Source organism: Mastigoproctus giganteus, chromosome 5 (genome assembly GCF_048544385.1).
Source record: "Mastigoproctus giganteus isolate SK-2022 chromosome 5, ASM4854438v1, whole genome shotgun sequence".
Lineage (NCBI taxonomy): Eukaryota > Metazoa > Arthropoda > Arachnida > Uropygi > Thelyphonidae > Mastigoproctus > Mastigoproctus giganteus.
In genome coordinates this window covers 176,851,322-176,869,638 of record NC_143579.1, presented here as the reverse complement: position 1 = coordinate 176,869,638, position 18,317 = coordinate 176,851,322, and the positions used below count along the sequence as shown (strand labels likewise).

General features: G+C 40.9%; 1 protein-coding gene across 1 annotated transcript in view; it reads left to right on the top strand.

Annotated features, from left to right (window-relative positions):
• hob (bridge-like lipid transfer protein family member hobbit) overlaps positions 1-18,317 on the top strand; it is a 916,854-nt gene that overhangs the window by 448,315 nt on the left and 450,222 nt on the right. The window contains exon 27 of the mRNA XM_090374277.1: positions 15,065-15,237. Coding sequence (XP_090230403.1) covers positions 15,065-15,237 — 173 coding nt within the window. The remainder of the gene's footprint in view (positions 1-15,064; positions 15,238-18,317) is intronic.

Sequence of the window (18,317 nt, the reverse complement as noted above, 5' to 3'; positions counted from 1 at the left end):
TCTGAGCAAGAGGAAGAATCCCATCAGTATTGAGCATGCTCAAACCATTCAAGTCCTTATACACCTCAATCAAATCACCTCACAGGTGCCTAGTCTCCAGACACTGTAATTGCAAAACTTAAGCTGTTCTTTGTAAGAGAAACCTTTTGTTCCATTTACTAATCTTCTTGCCCTTTTATGTACTCGTTCCAGCAGCTCTGCATCCTTCTCAATATGAGGCCTCCAGACCTGTACAGAGTACTCAAGCTGTGTTCAGACCATTGCCTTATATAAGGGGATAATCACCCCCTTCTCCCTGCTAGAAAAATTCCTGTATATCATTGATAAGACACCATGACTACTCTTGCAGACCATTTGCACCGCTCAGAAAACTTCCCAATTGACTACACAATTACACCCAGGTCCTTTTCATTCTCTACCAATGTCAGTGTAGTACCACACAGTTCAGACTTTACTCAGGGGTTACTGCTTCCCATATGCAGTAATTTACATTTGTCAAAGTTAAACTTCAGTTGCCACCTCTCATCCCATCTGCTCAACTTTTCTAGATCCTGTTGTAATAGTGTACTGTCATTAACAACCCTGCCGACCTTCATATCATCTGCAAACTTGGACATTAAGCCATCATCAATATCATTAATAAATACAGAAAACAAACAATGGAACCAACACTGAACCCTGGGAGACTCCACTAATAACATTAGTCCACGAAGAGCAGTGTACCTTGATTACTACTCTCTGTCTTCTCCCACTCAAACATCCCTTTATCCATAGCAGCAATTTGCCTCCAATGCCACACTACTCCAATTTCTGCAGTAGTCTTCCATGTGAAACATTATCAAAAGCCTTTCTAAGATCCAAGTATATGATATCAAAATATTCTTTGCGTCCTGTTCTTTTGGGACCACATCATACTATCTAATCAAATTGGTCAGACAAGACTTCCCCTTAACAAACCCATGCTGTGTCCGAGCTAGAACTGAAATCTTGTCTAGATGATCCTGCAGTGCTAGCTCGGACACAGCATGGGTTTGTTAAGGGGAAGTCTTGTCTGACCAATTTGATTCCTTGCACTCAGGGAAGGTACCATGGGTACCTTCCCTGAGTGCAAGGAAGCTCTCATAATTATGGCAAAGGGGTTTCTTACTTCCTTTGCTGCCTTCTTTAATATAACTGGATAGATCCCATCCACTCTAGGTGCCTTTCTTATGTTTATCTTCATCAATTTCTCCTCTACTTTGCTCTCAGTTATTACAAGATTATCTAGATCACTGCCAGAGTTAAACAGACCTCTGGCTTTCCCCTCCCAGAATATCTCCCCTTATGTAAATATAGATGCAAAATACTCATTTTATTTGTTAGCTACCTGAGTAGTAACATCAACAGTTGAACCATCAATATCAAGTGGGTCAATCTAATTCACTCCCTTCCTTCTAGAATTTACATAAGTAAAGAACTCTTTGCTGTTTTTCTGTGCATCATTTGCCAAAGATCTCTTGTAATCTGCCTTTGCCTGCCTGACCTCCTTTGTAACTTGGGTACAGACCAGCTTATAACTATCATAGGCTTCCGTGCCACCTGTTAATTTATATGTATCGAATGCATTTTTCTTCTCTGCCACATGTGATGAAGGTATATCACGGTTAATGTCCTAGTTTGCAGATGATACAAAGTTTGCAGGGTTGTTAATGACAGTAAAGACAGTATGCTACCCAACTGGATCTAGCTAAGTTGGGAAAACAGGCTGACAAGTGGCAACTGAAGTTTAACATTGACAAATGCAAAGTACTGCATATGGGTAGCAATAATCCAAGAGAAAGTACCAACTGTGTGGTTCTATACTGGCTGGTAATTGTGCAGTCAAATATGAAGTTCACTGAACAGTGCAGACAGGCTGCCAGGGTAGGTCAGGGAGGTGATTATCCCTTTATACAAGTCCTGAAATATTGATTTATTGCTGATTTATTGCTAAAACAAGCTGATAAATCAAGCTGATTTATTGCTAAAACCCTCTATACAAGGCAATAGTCAAGCCACACCTAGCCTACTGTGTACAGGTCTGGAGGCCTCATTTTAGGAAGGATGTAGGGTTGCTGGAACAAGTACAAGGAGGGGCAACAAGATTGATGAGGGGTACAAAGGGATGCGCTTACCAAGATAAGCTTAAATCCTGCAAAATGCAGAACCTGGAGAGTAGGCACGTGCGAGGTGATCTGATTGAGGTGTATAAGGCCTTGAATGGGTTGAGCAAGCTGAATGCTGATGGGATTCTTCCTCTTGCTCATATTAAGAACCAGATGGGTCACAGTTTGAAGTTGAGGAAAGACAGTTGTAGAATAGATGTGTGAAAATTTGCCTTTAGCCAGCCATAGTTGATTGGTGAACAGGCTTCCACCTTTTGTTGTGAAAGCTAATAGCCTAAATAAATTTAAGGCTGAGCAGGACAGGCATTTGGAACGAATGGATGGATGAAATGGGAGGTTTTTTTTTTTTTTTTGGCTGATGCTGCCTAAGCTTGCTTTCTTGCATCGTATGCCTCTACTAATGCTAATGTCTCATTAGTTCACCTGACATCCATTTAGGCCTAAACCTTGAACAGTATTTCTTAGTTGGTATGAAAAGCCTATTAGACTCCAAAGTTAATTCTTTAATTCTTCCCATTTTGAATCCAAGTCACCTTTACCAAAACAAAAACCCTTTTCCTATCCCCCTGATGGTAGTTACCTCTTTGAGTGTCACTGCCACTTAGTGGTTCCTTTATCTGCAGATTCTTAATTCATGAAGAATCACTACTGATAATCAGATCAAGGGTATTATTCCCTTTAGTTACCTCCCGAGCATGCTGCTGCTGTAGAAAACAGTCATCCAATAAATCCTCAAAAGTCTTGCTAGTGTGTGAGTGACCAACCCACAAATTCTAGTCAATATATGGGAAATTAAATTCCTCCATTATAAAGAAATCTGATTTACTGGCCCACTCTATTTCCCTGTACAGTTGTTTATTATACTCATCAGAGTCATTAGGCCTATTAGCATTAGTTGAGGCATATGATGCAAGAAAACAAGCTTATACAGCATCAGCCAAAAAAAAACAAAAAAACCTCCCATTTCATCCATCCATTCAAATATCTGGAGATAATTTAGTCGAAGCATCAAATACAGTGCATTCTAAAAAAATTTGAAAGACATATCTATACGGGGAATACCCATCATCGTAACCCCTCACAAAACTCTGAACTCATCACGAAGTGTCATATCAGAGTGGGATCATCTTCACATTTCTGAAGAAGAGATCTGCTCTGAATTAAAAGAACAGGGAGTGACAGCTGTCAACCGAATATCCATGAGAAAGGATGGGAATCTCATCCCTACTAGAGCTCTCATCCTAACATTTAACGCCCCACAGCCTCCAAGTTCCAACAAGGCAGGGTACTTAAACTGCCCAATTAGGATTTATGTTTCAAACCCTGAGGTGTTTTAAATGTCAAAAGTACGGACACTCACAAACAGCTTGTCGTGGTAACCCTTCCTGTGCTCGATATGGTTCTAAAGATCACAAGAGCAAGGAATGTCTAGCTCCTAAGTCTGATTGTATTAACTGCCAAGGAGAGTACCCTGCATACTCTTGAGCATACTAGCGGTGGAAGGACAAAAAGGAGATTCAAAAATTAAAAGTGGAGCTGAACATCTCCTGCCCAGAGGCCAGAAAACACATCCAACCAATAAATAGTGGGAAGTCTTCATATGCCCAGAAAGTTTCTGGTAAGTGTACCATCGGGACCCAAACTGATATGACTATTCCCCCAAGGGACTTTTACACTCCCATTGCTCACTATTTATTGAGTTCACTAAAACCCACCCAAAAATCGCAGGCAGCTGCCACTCCAATATTGGTACCTCCCAGTGCTCCAGCATTACCAACAGCGAGCACTAAATTAACATCACAGAAAACTGAACTGCCCACTTCAGGGCATGAAATAACGGATGTCAAAACAAAGGAGGTACATGATGAGTCAGTCTTGGAACTCTTTGTGGAGGAAGAAATGGACACAGGAGAGCGTCCATACTTCCCCAGGAAAGATAAATCCAAGACTGACAAAATTAAGCCCTCAGCACCTTGGAAGGCGCCTCATGGACCCAGCAAGTCCAAATAATGGCTAAATTCGTACTGTGGAATTGCCATGGATTCCGGCAAAATACTGATGATATCAAGGCATTTTTGCAAAAGCACAAACCAGTTTCCTTTTGCATACAGGAGACTTATTTAAAGGCAAATGATGACCCCGCCATGCATAACATTACCATCATTCGTAAGGATAGAATTGTGGATGGAGTCGCAATCCTCATCGGCAGCCAGATCCCATTTCAGCCTTTGCAGCTTACAACTAGCATTGAGGTTGTAGCAATTCGTCTTACATTGGGGTTCTTATTAACTGTCTGCTCCATTTATTTGCCACCTGGGATTGACTTCCCACAGAAAGACCTTGATGATCTTATTCATCTTATTATCTTGATGATCAATTGCCTTCCCCTTGTTTAATTCTTGGGGATTTCAGTGAACATGACACTCTGTGGGGTAGTGTTAACATCAATGGAAGGGGATGAGTCATAGAGCATATGCTCACTGACAATGACCTCTCCCTCCTAAATGTGGGAACAAATACCTTCTTCTACAAGTCTACCCCAACATTCTCTGCCATTGATCTTTCTATCTGCTCCCTTTCTCTCCTTCCTTTACTTACTTGGGAGTTGGAAGAAAACCCATATGGAAGCGATCACTTCCTGGTGATAACCACCCTAACTAGTGGTAGACTGTTTCTGCTATTTAGTTTACTGCGGTGGAAGATTGATCAGGCTGATTGGAATGCCTTTCAACATCTGGCAAATCTTGACATCGCTACAGTCAGTCAGAGCCAATCAATGATTCAGTCATGTATGTCACAGAAACAATTGTCCAAGCAACTGCAATTGCAATCCCAAAAACATCCAGCCAGTTCCCACTTTTTCCCAAACTTTGGTGGAATTCAGAATGAATGCACAGCAATGAAAAAAGCACAAAATAATGCTTGGGGGATATTCCGCCGATATCCCACGAGCGAAAATTTAATATCATTTAAACGTGCACATGCTAAAGTACGTTATGTCCAACGTCAGAGTCAAAGGAAATCTTGGATCCGTTTTACATCATCCATAACTCAGGTGGCTAGCTCAAAAGTAATCTCGGATAAGATCCGAAAAATGAAGGGGAAATATCCACCAAGCCCTTCAGTGATCCTCGAGGACAGTGGATGTCCAATTGCAGATCGAACTGCAGTTGCAAACACTAGGGGAAAACTTTTGCAAAAACCTCTGCAATAATATTATTCCCCCACAGTTTTTGGCCCTGATAGAGAAATATGAGAAATATCCATTAAAATTCTCTTCAAAAGGGCTAGAACCATATAACAAGCTCTTTACACAGGGAGAGTTAAATTCAGCACTATTTCTCGTGCGTGTGAGTGCTATTGGGATAGGAATCGCATGCATGAGAATAAAACAATAAAACACCTCTCACCACAATCTAAGGATCGCCTTTTAATTTTATTTAATAGAATTTTTCTTAATAAAAAATTTCCGGATTCCTAGCGAAAGGCAATCTTGCCTTCTCAAAACCAGGAAAAGATCCTAGAAATACAAGTAACTATAGTCCTATTGCTCTGACAAGCTGTTTGTGCAAGGTCCTAGAAAGAATGGTTAATTCTCGCCTCATATGATATTTAGAAACAAATGGTCTGCTTTCCAGGACACAGTTCAGCTTCCAAAGAAACAGAACCACTTTGGATCACATAATCTGACTTGAAACTCACATTCATGATGCTTTTATTAAATCCGAGCATCTGGTAGCAGTTTTCTTTGATATTGAAAAAGCGTACGACACAGCCTGGTGATTTGGCATATCAAAAGACCTCTATAACTTTAGTCTTAGGGGTAACCTACCTCTTTTTATTAAAAACTTTCTCTCGAATTGCCAATTTCAAGTCTGTTTAGGATCCACACTCTCTCAAGTATTTCGTCAGGAGCAGGGAGTCCCATGAGGATCCGTCCTAAGTGTCACGCTTTTCACAATCAAAATAAACTCTATTACCAAACAACTTCCACCCACAGTAAACAATGCTCTCTATGTTGACTTTTTTTTTGCTTTATTTTGTCATTCATGCAATATGAGGTTGATTGAAAGGCAACTGCAAAAAACTATTGATCACCTTACATCCTGGTCATTGGCTAATGGGTTCAGATTTTCATCACAGAAGACCGTTTGTGTACACTTCTGTTGCAAACGTAATCTTCATCCTGACCCAGAATTAAGGCTTGGGCAAAACAAAATCCCAGTCAAATTCCTTGGACTTATTTTCAACAAGAAGCTGACATTTCTACATGTTTGTTAGCACTGTTGTTGTTTGTTATTTGGTTTTTAGGATCATTCGCAACTAAGGCCATATTGCTCCGGGGATATGCGATGGTCATTCCCTGACCTTTCTACATCTTCCGTATTTGGTAGGCACGGGCTCAAACCCCCGTCTAATCAAGAAGCGTGTGCTACACACTGCTGCTCCTGTCCACCTGGCTACAGAGGCACCTGTACATGTTTGTCAGCTTAGACAGGTGCCTCTATAGCCAGGTGGGCAGGAGCAGCAGCGCATAGCACACGCTTCATTAGACCGGGGTTCGAGCCCGTGACCACCAAATACGGAAAATGCGGAAAGGTCAGGGAATGACCACCGCATATCTCTGGAGCAATATGGCCTTAGTTGCTAATGCTCCTAAAAACCAAATAACAACAACAGCTTAGGACAAAATGTGCTAAGGGGCTTAACATCCTTCGTGCCCTTTTGTCAACTTCATGGGGCGTAGATCATTCTACCCTTCTTCGTCTCTACTGAGCCCTTGTCCGTTCCAAACTTGATTATGGATTTCAGGTTTATGGTTCTGCTAGATATAGTGTACTTCGGTGGCTAGATCCAGTCCACCATTGGGCCATTCTGACAGCCACTGGAGCTTTTCGCACATCTCCTGTCCAAAGCCTTTACGTTGAAGCAAATGAACCAACATTAGCTCTTCGACGTAAGCAGTTGTCCTTACAGTATGCCTTCAAATTGAAATCCCTGCCCAATCATCCCACGTGGGCATCCGTTTTTGAGCCATGCTGGGAAAACCTCTACAACACCCGTCGGACTGCCAACAAACCTTTTTGTATTCGGATTCAAGGACTGTTAAATGAACTAAACATAACAGTAGACAATGTTGCCCAGTGGAAGGAGTTGCCAAGGCAATTCCTTCCACCCTGGCATGCCTATACAGGCAGGCCTCGCTTAACGCGAGTTCGATTAACACGGTTTTCAGTTACCGCGATTGGAAAAAATGATACCACTTTTTACTTTACGCGATTCAAATTTCCAGTTAACGCGATCTTTTATTTCTGATAGTTGAAAAAGATTCGAATCGCGCACTAAATGTCTGACTGCCAATAAACAAGCGTTTGTCCGCTTCCCGCCTCAGTGTGTTCCATCAACTAAGTAGACGTGTTACTTGTTTGTCTCCACCTAATAAAGTCACGTGCAGACGTATTTAAAAATTCTAATTTTCTACCCCTGTTAATTATGGATAAAAGAAAGAGTGAAAAACAACGTGATTGTAATAAAAAAAAAACGAAAAGTTATTACTTTAGCTGATAAACTTGAAGTTATTAAAAAACATGAACGTGGTGCAAACCATGCGAAAATCGTAAGAGATCTAGGATACAGTGAGTCTACCGTACGAACTATCTTGAGCCGTAAGAACGAATATAAAGAGAAAAGTAAAGTTTCATCATCTTCTTTTGTCTTACAAAATACCAGAAACAGAACTCTAATAATGATTGAAATGGAAAGTCTTTTATCGATTTGGATAGAAGATTGCAATCAAAAAAGAATTCCATTATCTAAGGACAATATTCAGAGCAAAGCTATTAACCTTTTTACTAAGCTCAAAGAAACAAAATATCAAGGGGAGACTGAAATGTTTGTTGCTAGTTCAGGGTGGTTTGGACGTTTCAAAAATCGAGCACGACTGCATAATGTTAAAGTAACAGGGGAAGCTGCTAGTGCTGATGAAGATGCTGCAGCCAAATTTCCTGCAGAATTGTAAAAAATCATTCAGGATGCTGAATACGACGATTGGCAAATATTTAATGTAGACGAAACAGGCGTATTTTGGAAACAGATGCCAACTAAAACTTATTTGGCTGCAAATGAAGCATCACAACCTGGGTATAAAGTCTCAAAAGATCGACTAACACTTTTATTAGGAGGTAACGCTGAAGGTGATTTTAAATTGAAACCCATGCTTGTGTACCGTGCACAAAATCCTAGGGCTTTAAAAGGATACAGCCATCGCATTCTTCCAGTCATTTTTCGTTCAAATAAAAAAGCATGGATGACCAAAGCCCTATTTGAAGACTGGTTTACGTCTTATTTCTGTCCAACAGTTGAAGCCTATTGCAAGAAAAATAATCTTACTTTTAAAGCTCTGTTGCTTTTAGATAATGCACCTGGACATCCTTCTGCACTTGGTGACTTAAATGAAAATGTGAAAGTTGTTTTTTTACCGGCGAATACGACTTCGTTATTGCAACCCATGGACCAGGGGACGATTGCGACTTTCAAGGCTTACTATCTTCGCAGAACCTTTGCACAGGCACTTGAAGCTATAACAGGAGATAATGCAATTTCTGTACCAGAATTTTGGAAAAAATATAACATACGATTGGCCATTGAAAACATTCATGCAGCATGGGAAGAAGTGACAGCCAGCAATATGAGAGCAGTTTGGAAGCATCTTTTACCCCACGCAAACGATTTTACTTGCTTCAAAGATGCAGTTCAAAAAGTTATTGAAGACATAACTAATATTGGTAATGAACTTGGTTTCAAAGGCTTGGATGCGGCTAACGTTCGAGAATCACTGAATTCGCATTTAGAACAGCTAAGTGACAATGATCTCCTTCAAATAGAGCAACAGCGTGCGCACGAAGAAGCTGAAGAAAAAGAGTGTGAGCCAGATGAAAATGTTACCTCAAAGGAGATAACGGTAAAAGAACTAGGCGAAATCTTTCGTATCGTAGAGAACCTTAAACAAAAGGTAATGGATGTTGATCCTAACATCGAAAGAAGCATGTTATTTCGCCAGGGCCTAGAGAAGCTTGTTGTCGGCTATCGGAAATTGTATGATGAAAAAACGAAAGCCAAAACTGTTCAAACGACTGTGTTCAAATATTTCTGTAGCAAATAGTTAGTTTCTCCATTATATATTTTGAACAATAAACATTTAATTCTATAATTTTTATTATCTTTTACATGGCATGCAGTTAAAAAGTTATTTAAAAGGTATTATTTAAAAGTTATTTAAAATTCTTTATGGACATTCCAGAAGGTCAAGTACCAATTATAATTTTTCCTATTGGTTATGATATTCGATTAACGCGTTTCCGTTTTGCGCGATGCGCTCGCGGGACGAATTAATCGCGTTAATCGAGGCCCGCCTGTATTCCAACTTGTGACTTCTCCCTTAAGATCTGGGAGAAGGCTACAATGCCGCCATCTGGCTACCAGCAACTCTTTGCATCACATAGACAGCAGTATTCTGACTTTCTGCCAGTCTATACAGATGGCTCAAAGTCAGAATGTTATGTGGGATGTGCTGTTGTGTTTCCTCACAAAACATTGTCTAATAAGATCCCACAGGAAAGTAGTATTTATACAGCAGAATTGCATGTGATAGAAAAAGCCCTTGATCACATTAAAAATAGTGATTACCAAAGGTATATGATATATAATGATTAATCTAGCATGTTACAGCCTTTGGTATCCATGAGGCATAATCCTCACCTGGCCCTCTCCCTGATACAGCAGATGCTTTTTTCTCTCTTTGAATCAGAATTTGACATTTGCTTCTGCTGGATCCCTAGCAACATTGGGATCCGGAGAAATGAATTAGCTGATACCTCTGCCAAGTCAGCCATTTCCTTGGATAATCATTGCCTGTCAGTCCCTTATACAGACTTCAGGCAAATAATGCATTCTAAATTATATTCCCAATGGCAAGATTACTGGCACGAACAGGCCACAAATAAACTATATCACATAAATGTAATCGTGCAATTGCAGTCCAGTCTATGCAGGGTTCGAAGAGAGGAAGTTGTTCTTGCTAGGCTCATAGTCATCCAACCCATTCCTTTTTGCTGAGGGCGGATGACCCACCTATGTGTGAAATGTGTAACACTATTTTAACTATTTGTCACATTTCTATACAGTGTCCTGTTTTTATAGAACCATGACATTTATTTTTAAAGGATTTTAATAATCTGGCTGAACCATCTACAGTTGTGATGGTTCAGCCAGATTTTAGGTGACAGAGACAACATGACTGATGTTTTTAACTTTTTACACTCAATCAATTTATATAGAAAGATTTAAGTTTATATTTTTTATTTACCTTTATACCAGAGTATATCATGTTTACCTTCTTGACATGGTAGCCAGTTTATAGGCTACCAAATTTTTTGTATCAGCTTTAATTTTCACTTGGCACATTATGGCCTTAGTTGCCAATGTGCCATTAAACACTAAACAAACAAACCAAACCAGCCTTAAATTTATTTAGGCTATCAACTTCCACAACAACAAATGGAAGTCTGTTCTAGCAATCAACTACCCGCTGGCTAAAGGCAAACTTCCGCACATCTATTCTACAACTGTCTTTCCTCGATTTGAATCTATGATCCCTCAGATTCTAATCTGAGCAAGCAGAAGTATCCCATCAGCATTTACCCTCCTCAAACCATTCAAAGCCTTATACATCTTGATAGGATCACCTCGCAGTTGCCTAGAATCCAGATGCTGCAACTTGCAGAACTTAAGCCTTTCTTCGTAAGCGCACCCCTTTGTTCCTCTCACCAATCTTGTTGCCCTTCTCTGTACTCATTCTAGCAACTCTACATCCTTCCTAAAATGAAGCCTCCAGAACTGTACTTCCTGATTTTTTCCCCATGGATTTTCTACAGGTTGACAGTGTTGGGTACCACTATGTCAATCAGATAGGTAGCCTTTTCCTTCTTGTCCACAAGGGTTATGTCCGGTCTGTTGTGCAGGATTGTCCTATCCATTATTATGGCACGATCCCAGTAGAGCTTGTTGGTTGGGGGTCTCTAGTACTGCCTGGGGTTTGTACTTGTAGTGCGGTACACTTTCTTCGATTAACTTTTATTTCCTTGCTAGCTTCTGATGTATTATCCTGGCTACCCGGCCATGTCTATGAATGCACTCAGTTTGGGTGATCATCTGAGTGAATTCCGAGGCCAGGTGGCATCGTTGGCATGTGTAATCGAACACTCTGGATTCCTTGTCTATGTATTTTCTATAGTTCCTGGTGTTGATTACCTGGCCTTGGATGGCGAGCATGAATCCTTCAGTCTCGTAAGAGCGTCCCACTCGTGAGCCCAGATAAAATTGCATTGGAAGCAATTTTATCTGGGCGATCTTGTGTGATCTTGATAGAGATCATTGTAGTGTCTGCCATGGAGTGTCTTCTCTGCCCATCTTGCTAGCTTCGTTTGTGTCTCCTATTTGGGGGGGGGGGGGGCTCCTCGATTAGGTTGAGTGGGTATACCGCTTGTCTGTCTTCATTATGGCTTGGTGGAGTGCTGCTGGAAGTAATCCTTCAGGTTAACTTTCGCTGTCTTCTGTTTCTCAATGTGGTCTATCAGGCCCCTTCCTCCATCTTTCCGGGCAAATGTTAGTCTCTCTGCAGCAGATTTTGGGTGGTGTTTGCGTCTCTTGGTCATCATTGTCCTTGTGTTCCCTCCATTCAGCTTTGCTTTCAGCAGGCTTCTGAGTCTCTGATGGTATTTTTTGGTCAGGCAGGCCTTAATTTCCTTGTGCTGTAACTGCTGAGCCTGCATCATCCCAAATTATTTGTAGGCCTCTCCCTCTGCCATGGCTTCGATCTCTTTACCAGTCTACAGTTGGTAGTTTCGGTTGACTAATTTTGGCCTGGTGCAATCCGTGGGTCTTGCATTTTTTTAGACCAAATTCCATCCTAATACAAAGTATCATTGCTGAATTCTTCTGTGATCTGGAGTAGTTGCTGGAGGTGCTTCTTGGTTCCTGCATAGAGCTTGATGTCATCCATACATCAGGTGGGTGAGTGTGTACAGGTTCTTCCTTCCTTCCTTGAGGTTATATCCGTACTTGCTACTGTTGAGCATGGTGGATAGCGAGTTAAGTGCTAGACAGAACAACAATGGGCCCAGGGTATCTCGCTGAAAAATTCCTCTCCTGATGGGGATTGGCCTGGTTGTGATGTTTTTGACCTTAATGATGTTACTCCATTTCGCCAAACTTTCTTCTAGGAAGTTTGTCACTATCGGATTGACTTTGTAGATGTTCAGTGCCTCTGTTAGCCAGCTATGAGGCATGGAGTCAAAGGCCTTGCGGTAATTGATGTAGGCTGTGTACATGTTGCAGCACTTCTTGTAGGCTTGCTCCATAACCGTGGCATCTGTGGTTTATTGCTCTTTGCATCCTTTCTGCTGTTCTGCCATTATGTTCTGGCTCTCCAAGTAGTCTGATACCTTCGTGGTTATGCAGCTGGTCAGGATCTTGTACATTGTTGGGTGGCAGGTGATTGGCCTATATTTCACCAGGTTTCTTTTATCTTCATCTTTAAGATTCAGGTAAGTGATTCCTTGAGTAAGAAACTTTGGGATTGTCTCTGGGTGCCTTATCATTCGGGTGAACTGCTGTGCCAGGTTGGCGCCTCCATAGCCAGGTGGGCAGGAGCAGCAGTGCGTAGCACACGCTTCTTGATTAGACTGCAGTTCGAGCCCGTGACCACCAAATACGGAGGATGCGGAAAGGTCAGGGAATGACCACCGCATATCCCCAGAGCAATACGGCCTTAGTTGCTAATGCTCCTAAAAACTAAATAACAAACAAACAAATAAACAGCTCTGCCAGGTGCTTGTGTGTCAGGTGCTTCATTGTCTAATTTACTTCTTCTTCTTCTTCTTCTTTACGAATCTCCCACCTTCTCATTTCTTGTACGTCCTTGGTTTTCTTGCGTTCTAGTTCTATCCAGGGGGCTCGCCTGTTATGTCTTACTTCCCTGTTCCATATGTTTCCCCAGTATTCCTCAATTGTCTTCTGCTCTGGTGGTTCATTTCCTTCTTTCCCGTCTTCTCCGAGACTCCTGTAGAAGCACTCTTTACTCCTCATCGAAGATTTGGTTGTTTATTTTCTTCTGGGAGCTCTCTTTGTGTCGGTGTAGTCTCTTGCTGAGTGCAAGGAGGTTCTGCTTCAATGTGCCCAAGTACTCACCTATTCTCTGATTTTTTTGTCTCATGTTTGCTGTGGATGCTGTCTCTCTTGAGGATGCTCTTTACTTTTCCAATTAATTTCTTACTCCTATTGCCCCGTTAGTACTGGGTAAATTGGCCTATCTTGACTCTTAATTCTTCTATCTTCTGCTGAAGTCTTCTTTCCCAAGCTGGCGGTTCCTTCTGTTTTCGGTTCTTCTGCTCCTGGTCTCTTGTTTCCTCTTTCATTAATCCTCGTGGCTGCTACCACTGCACAATACACAGCTGTGTGGATGGCCTCCAGTGTTCCACCATTGCTGTCGAGGTAACGCGGTATTATGTGCCGATTGAGGTAGTCTGTGACTCTCCACAAAGTTCTATTCGGCCTCTGCTTCAGTATCACGTGAGTCTTTGTGGGGTCCATTCCTTTAAATTCTGTTAGGGCCTTCTTCCACTCGTCCTCTATTCTGGATATCATAACCTCGTCTGTTTCCACTTCAGCTGCTGTGGGTTGTATTTCTTCTTGCTCTTCCTCCTCTGGTTCCATATTCTTTATCCTTTGTAGTTAATCGCTCAATTTCTGCCTGATTTATTATTATTATTATTAGCCATATAGTGCAAGGAAGCCTGAGGTCTATGCTGCACCTGCCAAAAAAATTTTCTGAGTTACCCAGAAAGAGAAAACAAGAGTCAGAAGTAGAATGGAATCACCAAGAAAGTGAAGAATGATGATAACCAGCTCAGGACCCTGGATGTGCCAAGCCCATATTCACCAGATGTGAGCCCCCGGAGTTAAATTGTTCTTACTCTTAGTTACCCTAACACAGCCTATGTATTTACTTGTTCCATGATGACTCCCAGCAGGCTCTGAAATCCCCTGCACCTTGTTTACCAGCCTGCTGCTCATTCCAATAAAAGCAGTGCAAGAATCATTTTCGCCTCTGCCTGCGGCTACCTTTAATCTTTTAGTCTGTGAATATCCTCATTCTAGCAGTTTTCTGATTCAACACTGCTTCGATAGCATCAGCAAATATTCTTGCACCCTTTCTATTTAAGTGTATCCCATCCTTGTAGAAGCAGTCTCTCCTGTTAGCAAGCACAGACCATGCTGAAAAAAATTCTACCCTGTGAGCCTTGCACAATCTCTCCAGGGCCGAATTGAATGACTTTGCTCTCATCATATACTCCTTCCTATTGTGTCTGGGCGGAATTGCAGACCCTTTCAAATTTAACTCTAACTCCCAACTTTTTTCCAGCATTGACCTGTACTTGTTAAGTAAATCTGCAGATCTCTTACTCTTAAGGTCATTAGTGCCCACGTATACAACAATATCACATTTTATGCCCTTAAAATATTATATCTGCTCTACAAGGTCATCATCTTTTGCCCCTGGCAGACATACCCTGGTCCTGTTCCACCTATCTTTTTGCATAATATATTCTCTGTCTCCCTTACAATAGAGGCATCGACAAAACTGGTTCCTGCGGACCAGCTATAACACACTCCTGCTCTCAATTTTATCCTTAATGATCAATTCTGTTTTTAGTTAAATGTAAATATTTAATATTTTTAATGCAAGATATGAAATGCATTTAAAAACATGCAAAATTTGTCATAATTCTTTTTATAATATAAATTGAGTTGAATTGTAGGCTTATATTTGATTTATTTTTTATTATTTTTTATTTTTGAAGTCCATTTCCCGAAGAAGGCTTAGAATTCAGTACTCTATGGTGTCGAAAAATCCGCAGCAGTATACAATTGGTAAGCTGTCACTTACGGGACTTCTCACAAGCTCTTCTAGAGATACGAGAAATGCATGTGTGGGGGTGTCTCATTGGAGCTGAGCAAGAAGCAGCCTCAAGAGGTTAGAATTATATGACTTGACTGTTGTTTTGTATAACAAAATTTTTTCACACTGTGTGTTGAATACTGGGTTCACCAGCAAAGGTCAACCATGTTGTTGCCATGCTTCTATGCCCATCTTCGAAAGACAGGATTTGTGCTGGCAGAAGTGCAACTATGATGTCTGGGTAGCCTTGATGGATAATCAGGTGTTTGACCTGACATGCCTGCAGTTCTCTATTTCCTAAATCAGTAAGATGGCTTCAGTCTGTAAATATCGTAATACAGACTACAAGTGACAAACATTCAGAACAGCTTCTCTGAGTTATATCTTTTGGGAGAAATACTTACAGTAACACTCCCACAAGACACTAAATGCATCCCAAGGTGTCATCTCAGAATTGGTATCTCCTTTCAGTGTCTAAAGAGGAAATTTTTTCTGAACTAAAAAAAAAAATCATGGAGTGAAAAACTGCAAAATTATTTGTGTGTAGGGATGGGAATCTAGCTCCTCCTAGAAATCGCATCAATGCTTTCTACACTGTCTCCTAATTCAATCACTGCTGGTATTTGTACTAGTGAGGCCTTAACCTACCCCCTAAGATGCTTTTAGTGTCAAACCGCACATTCACAAATGGCCCTGTGATACCCCTCATGCACTCAGTATGGTATGCAAAGAAACAATGTTACAGTATCTTAAGCTCCAAAACCCATATGTATTAATTGTTAAGCATACTTTTCAGTATGCTAGAGGTTGATAGAAATAAAAGCAATACAGACTTCAGGCAGAGTTGAACATTTAATATAAGGAGGCAAGAAAAGCAGCAAAACCAGGAAATAACACTAAGCTAACATGTGACCAAAAGGTTGCAGCGAAATCTTCCATGAAGACACAAAGGAATGACTCTTTTTCAAAAGGAATCTTTCATTCCCATTGCTATTTATTGAGTTTTCAAAAACTTGCACAGAAAATTCAGCCATTTGTCACTCCAGTGGTAAAGAAAAACTCCCAAATGCCAGTAGCAGTACCAGAAAAAATGTGTCATGAGTAAAGAAGTACTAGACAAATCAGTCTTGGAACTTTTTGTCAAGTTAAAAATGGACAGCAGTCAGCATCTGTTCTTCCCCACACAAAAAAAAAAGATAAAACCAAGACAGAGAAATAAACCCTCTGCACTTTGGACACTGATTGAAAGCTTCACCAAACCCAAATAATGGCTAAATTCCTACAGTGGAATTTTTGTGAATTCTGCCTAAATACTGGTGACATGAAGGCTCTCATGCAAAACTATGAACCAGTATGCTTTTGCTTGCATGAGAGATATTTGAAGTCAAATGGTGATCCCACCTCGTAATGTTACTATCCTCCTTAAAGATAAAACTGGGATGGTTCTACTCATGGAAGAGTTGCTGTCCTTGCAGGTAATAACCAGACCCCACTAGCTGGTGAACTCAGACTTTTAGACAGAAGAACTGATACTGCAGCTAATGCTATTTTGTTTAGGCTAGGTAATCCTCCTTTACCTCTGAACATTGTTCAGAGGTAAAGGAGGATTAAATATTTTGATTATATAAAGGAGACTGTTGTAATATTCATTTACCATATGCTTAGGTCATTTACTTGTTTATAATAAGAAAGTTTATAATTAAAGAAGCACTGCAGGATCATTTAGACAAGACTTCAGTTATAGCTCAGACACAGCATGGTTTTGTTAAGGGGAAGTCTTGCCTGACCAACTTGATTGGATACTATGATGCAGTCACAAAAGAACTGGATGCAGGGAATAACTTTGATATTATATACTTGGATCTTAGAAAGGCTTTTGATACTGTTGCACATGGAAGACTGCTACACAAATTGGAGCAGTGTGACATTGGAGGCAAATTGCTGCTATGGATAAAGGGGTGGTTGAGGGGGAGAAGACAGAGAGTGGTAATCAATGGACACTGCTCATCGTGGACTAATGTTATTAGTGGAGTCCCTCAGGGCTCAGTGTTGGGTCCATTATTGTTTTCTGTAATTATAAATGATATTGATGATGGTATATCAAGCTTAATGTCCAAGTTTGCAGATGATACAAAGGTTGGCAGGGTTGTCAAGGACACTACTGACACTATGCTGCTGCAACAGGATCTGGAAAGGTTGAGCAGATGGGCTGAGAGGTGGCAAATGAAGTTTAACATTGACAAATGTAAAGTACTACACATGGGAAAAAGCAACCCCAAAGCAACGTATCAACTCTGTGGTACTACACTGACAGTGGTAGAGAATGAAAGGGACTTGGGGGTGATTGTGCAGGCAGATATGAAGTTCTCTGAGCAGTGCAGATGGGCTGCAAGAGTAGCTCATGGAGTATTGTCAATGATATACAGGAATTTTTCCAGCAGGGATAAGGAGGTGATTATTCCATTGTATAAGGCGATGGTCAGGCCACACCTAGAGTACTGTATACAGGTCTGGAGGCCTCATTTCAAGAAGGATGTAGAGCTGCTGGAACTAGTACAGAGAAGGGCAACAAGATTAGTGAATGGAACAAAGGGGTGCTCTTACGAAGAAAGGCTTAAGTTTTGCAAATTACAGTGTCTGGAGACTAGGCACCAGCGAGGTGATCTGATAGAGGTGTATAAAGCCTTGAATGGTTTAAGCATGCTCAATGCTGATGGGATTCTTCCTCTAGCTCAGAAAAATCACCTGAGAGGGCATAAATTCAAATTGAGGAAAGACAGATGTAGGATAGACGTGCGGAAATTTGCCTTTAGCCAGCGGGTGGTTGGTTGGTGGAACAGACTGCCATCCCTTGTGGTGGAGGTTGATAGCCTAAATAAGTTTAAGGCTCAGCTGGACAGGTATTTTGAATGAACAGAGGGGTGAAGTGGAAGTGGGTTTTTTTTTTTTTTTTTGGCTGATGCTGCATAGGCTTGCTTTCTTGCATCAAATGCCTCTACTAATGCTAATGCTAATGCACATTAACCTTTCTAATCTACAGTTAAGTGAGTTTACGAAAAGCATGTATAAAAAATGGGATATAATATATATATATTTCATGTGATGCAAGAAAGCAAGTGTATGAGCTTATGCAGCATCACCCAAAAAAAAAAAAA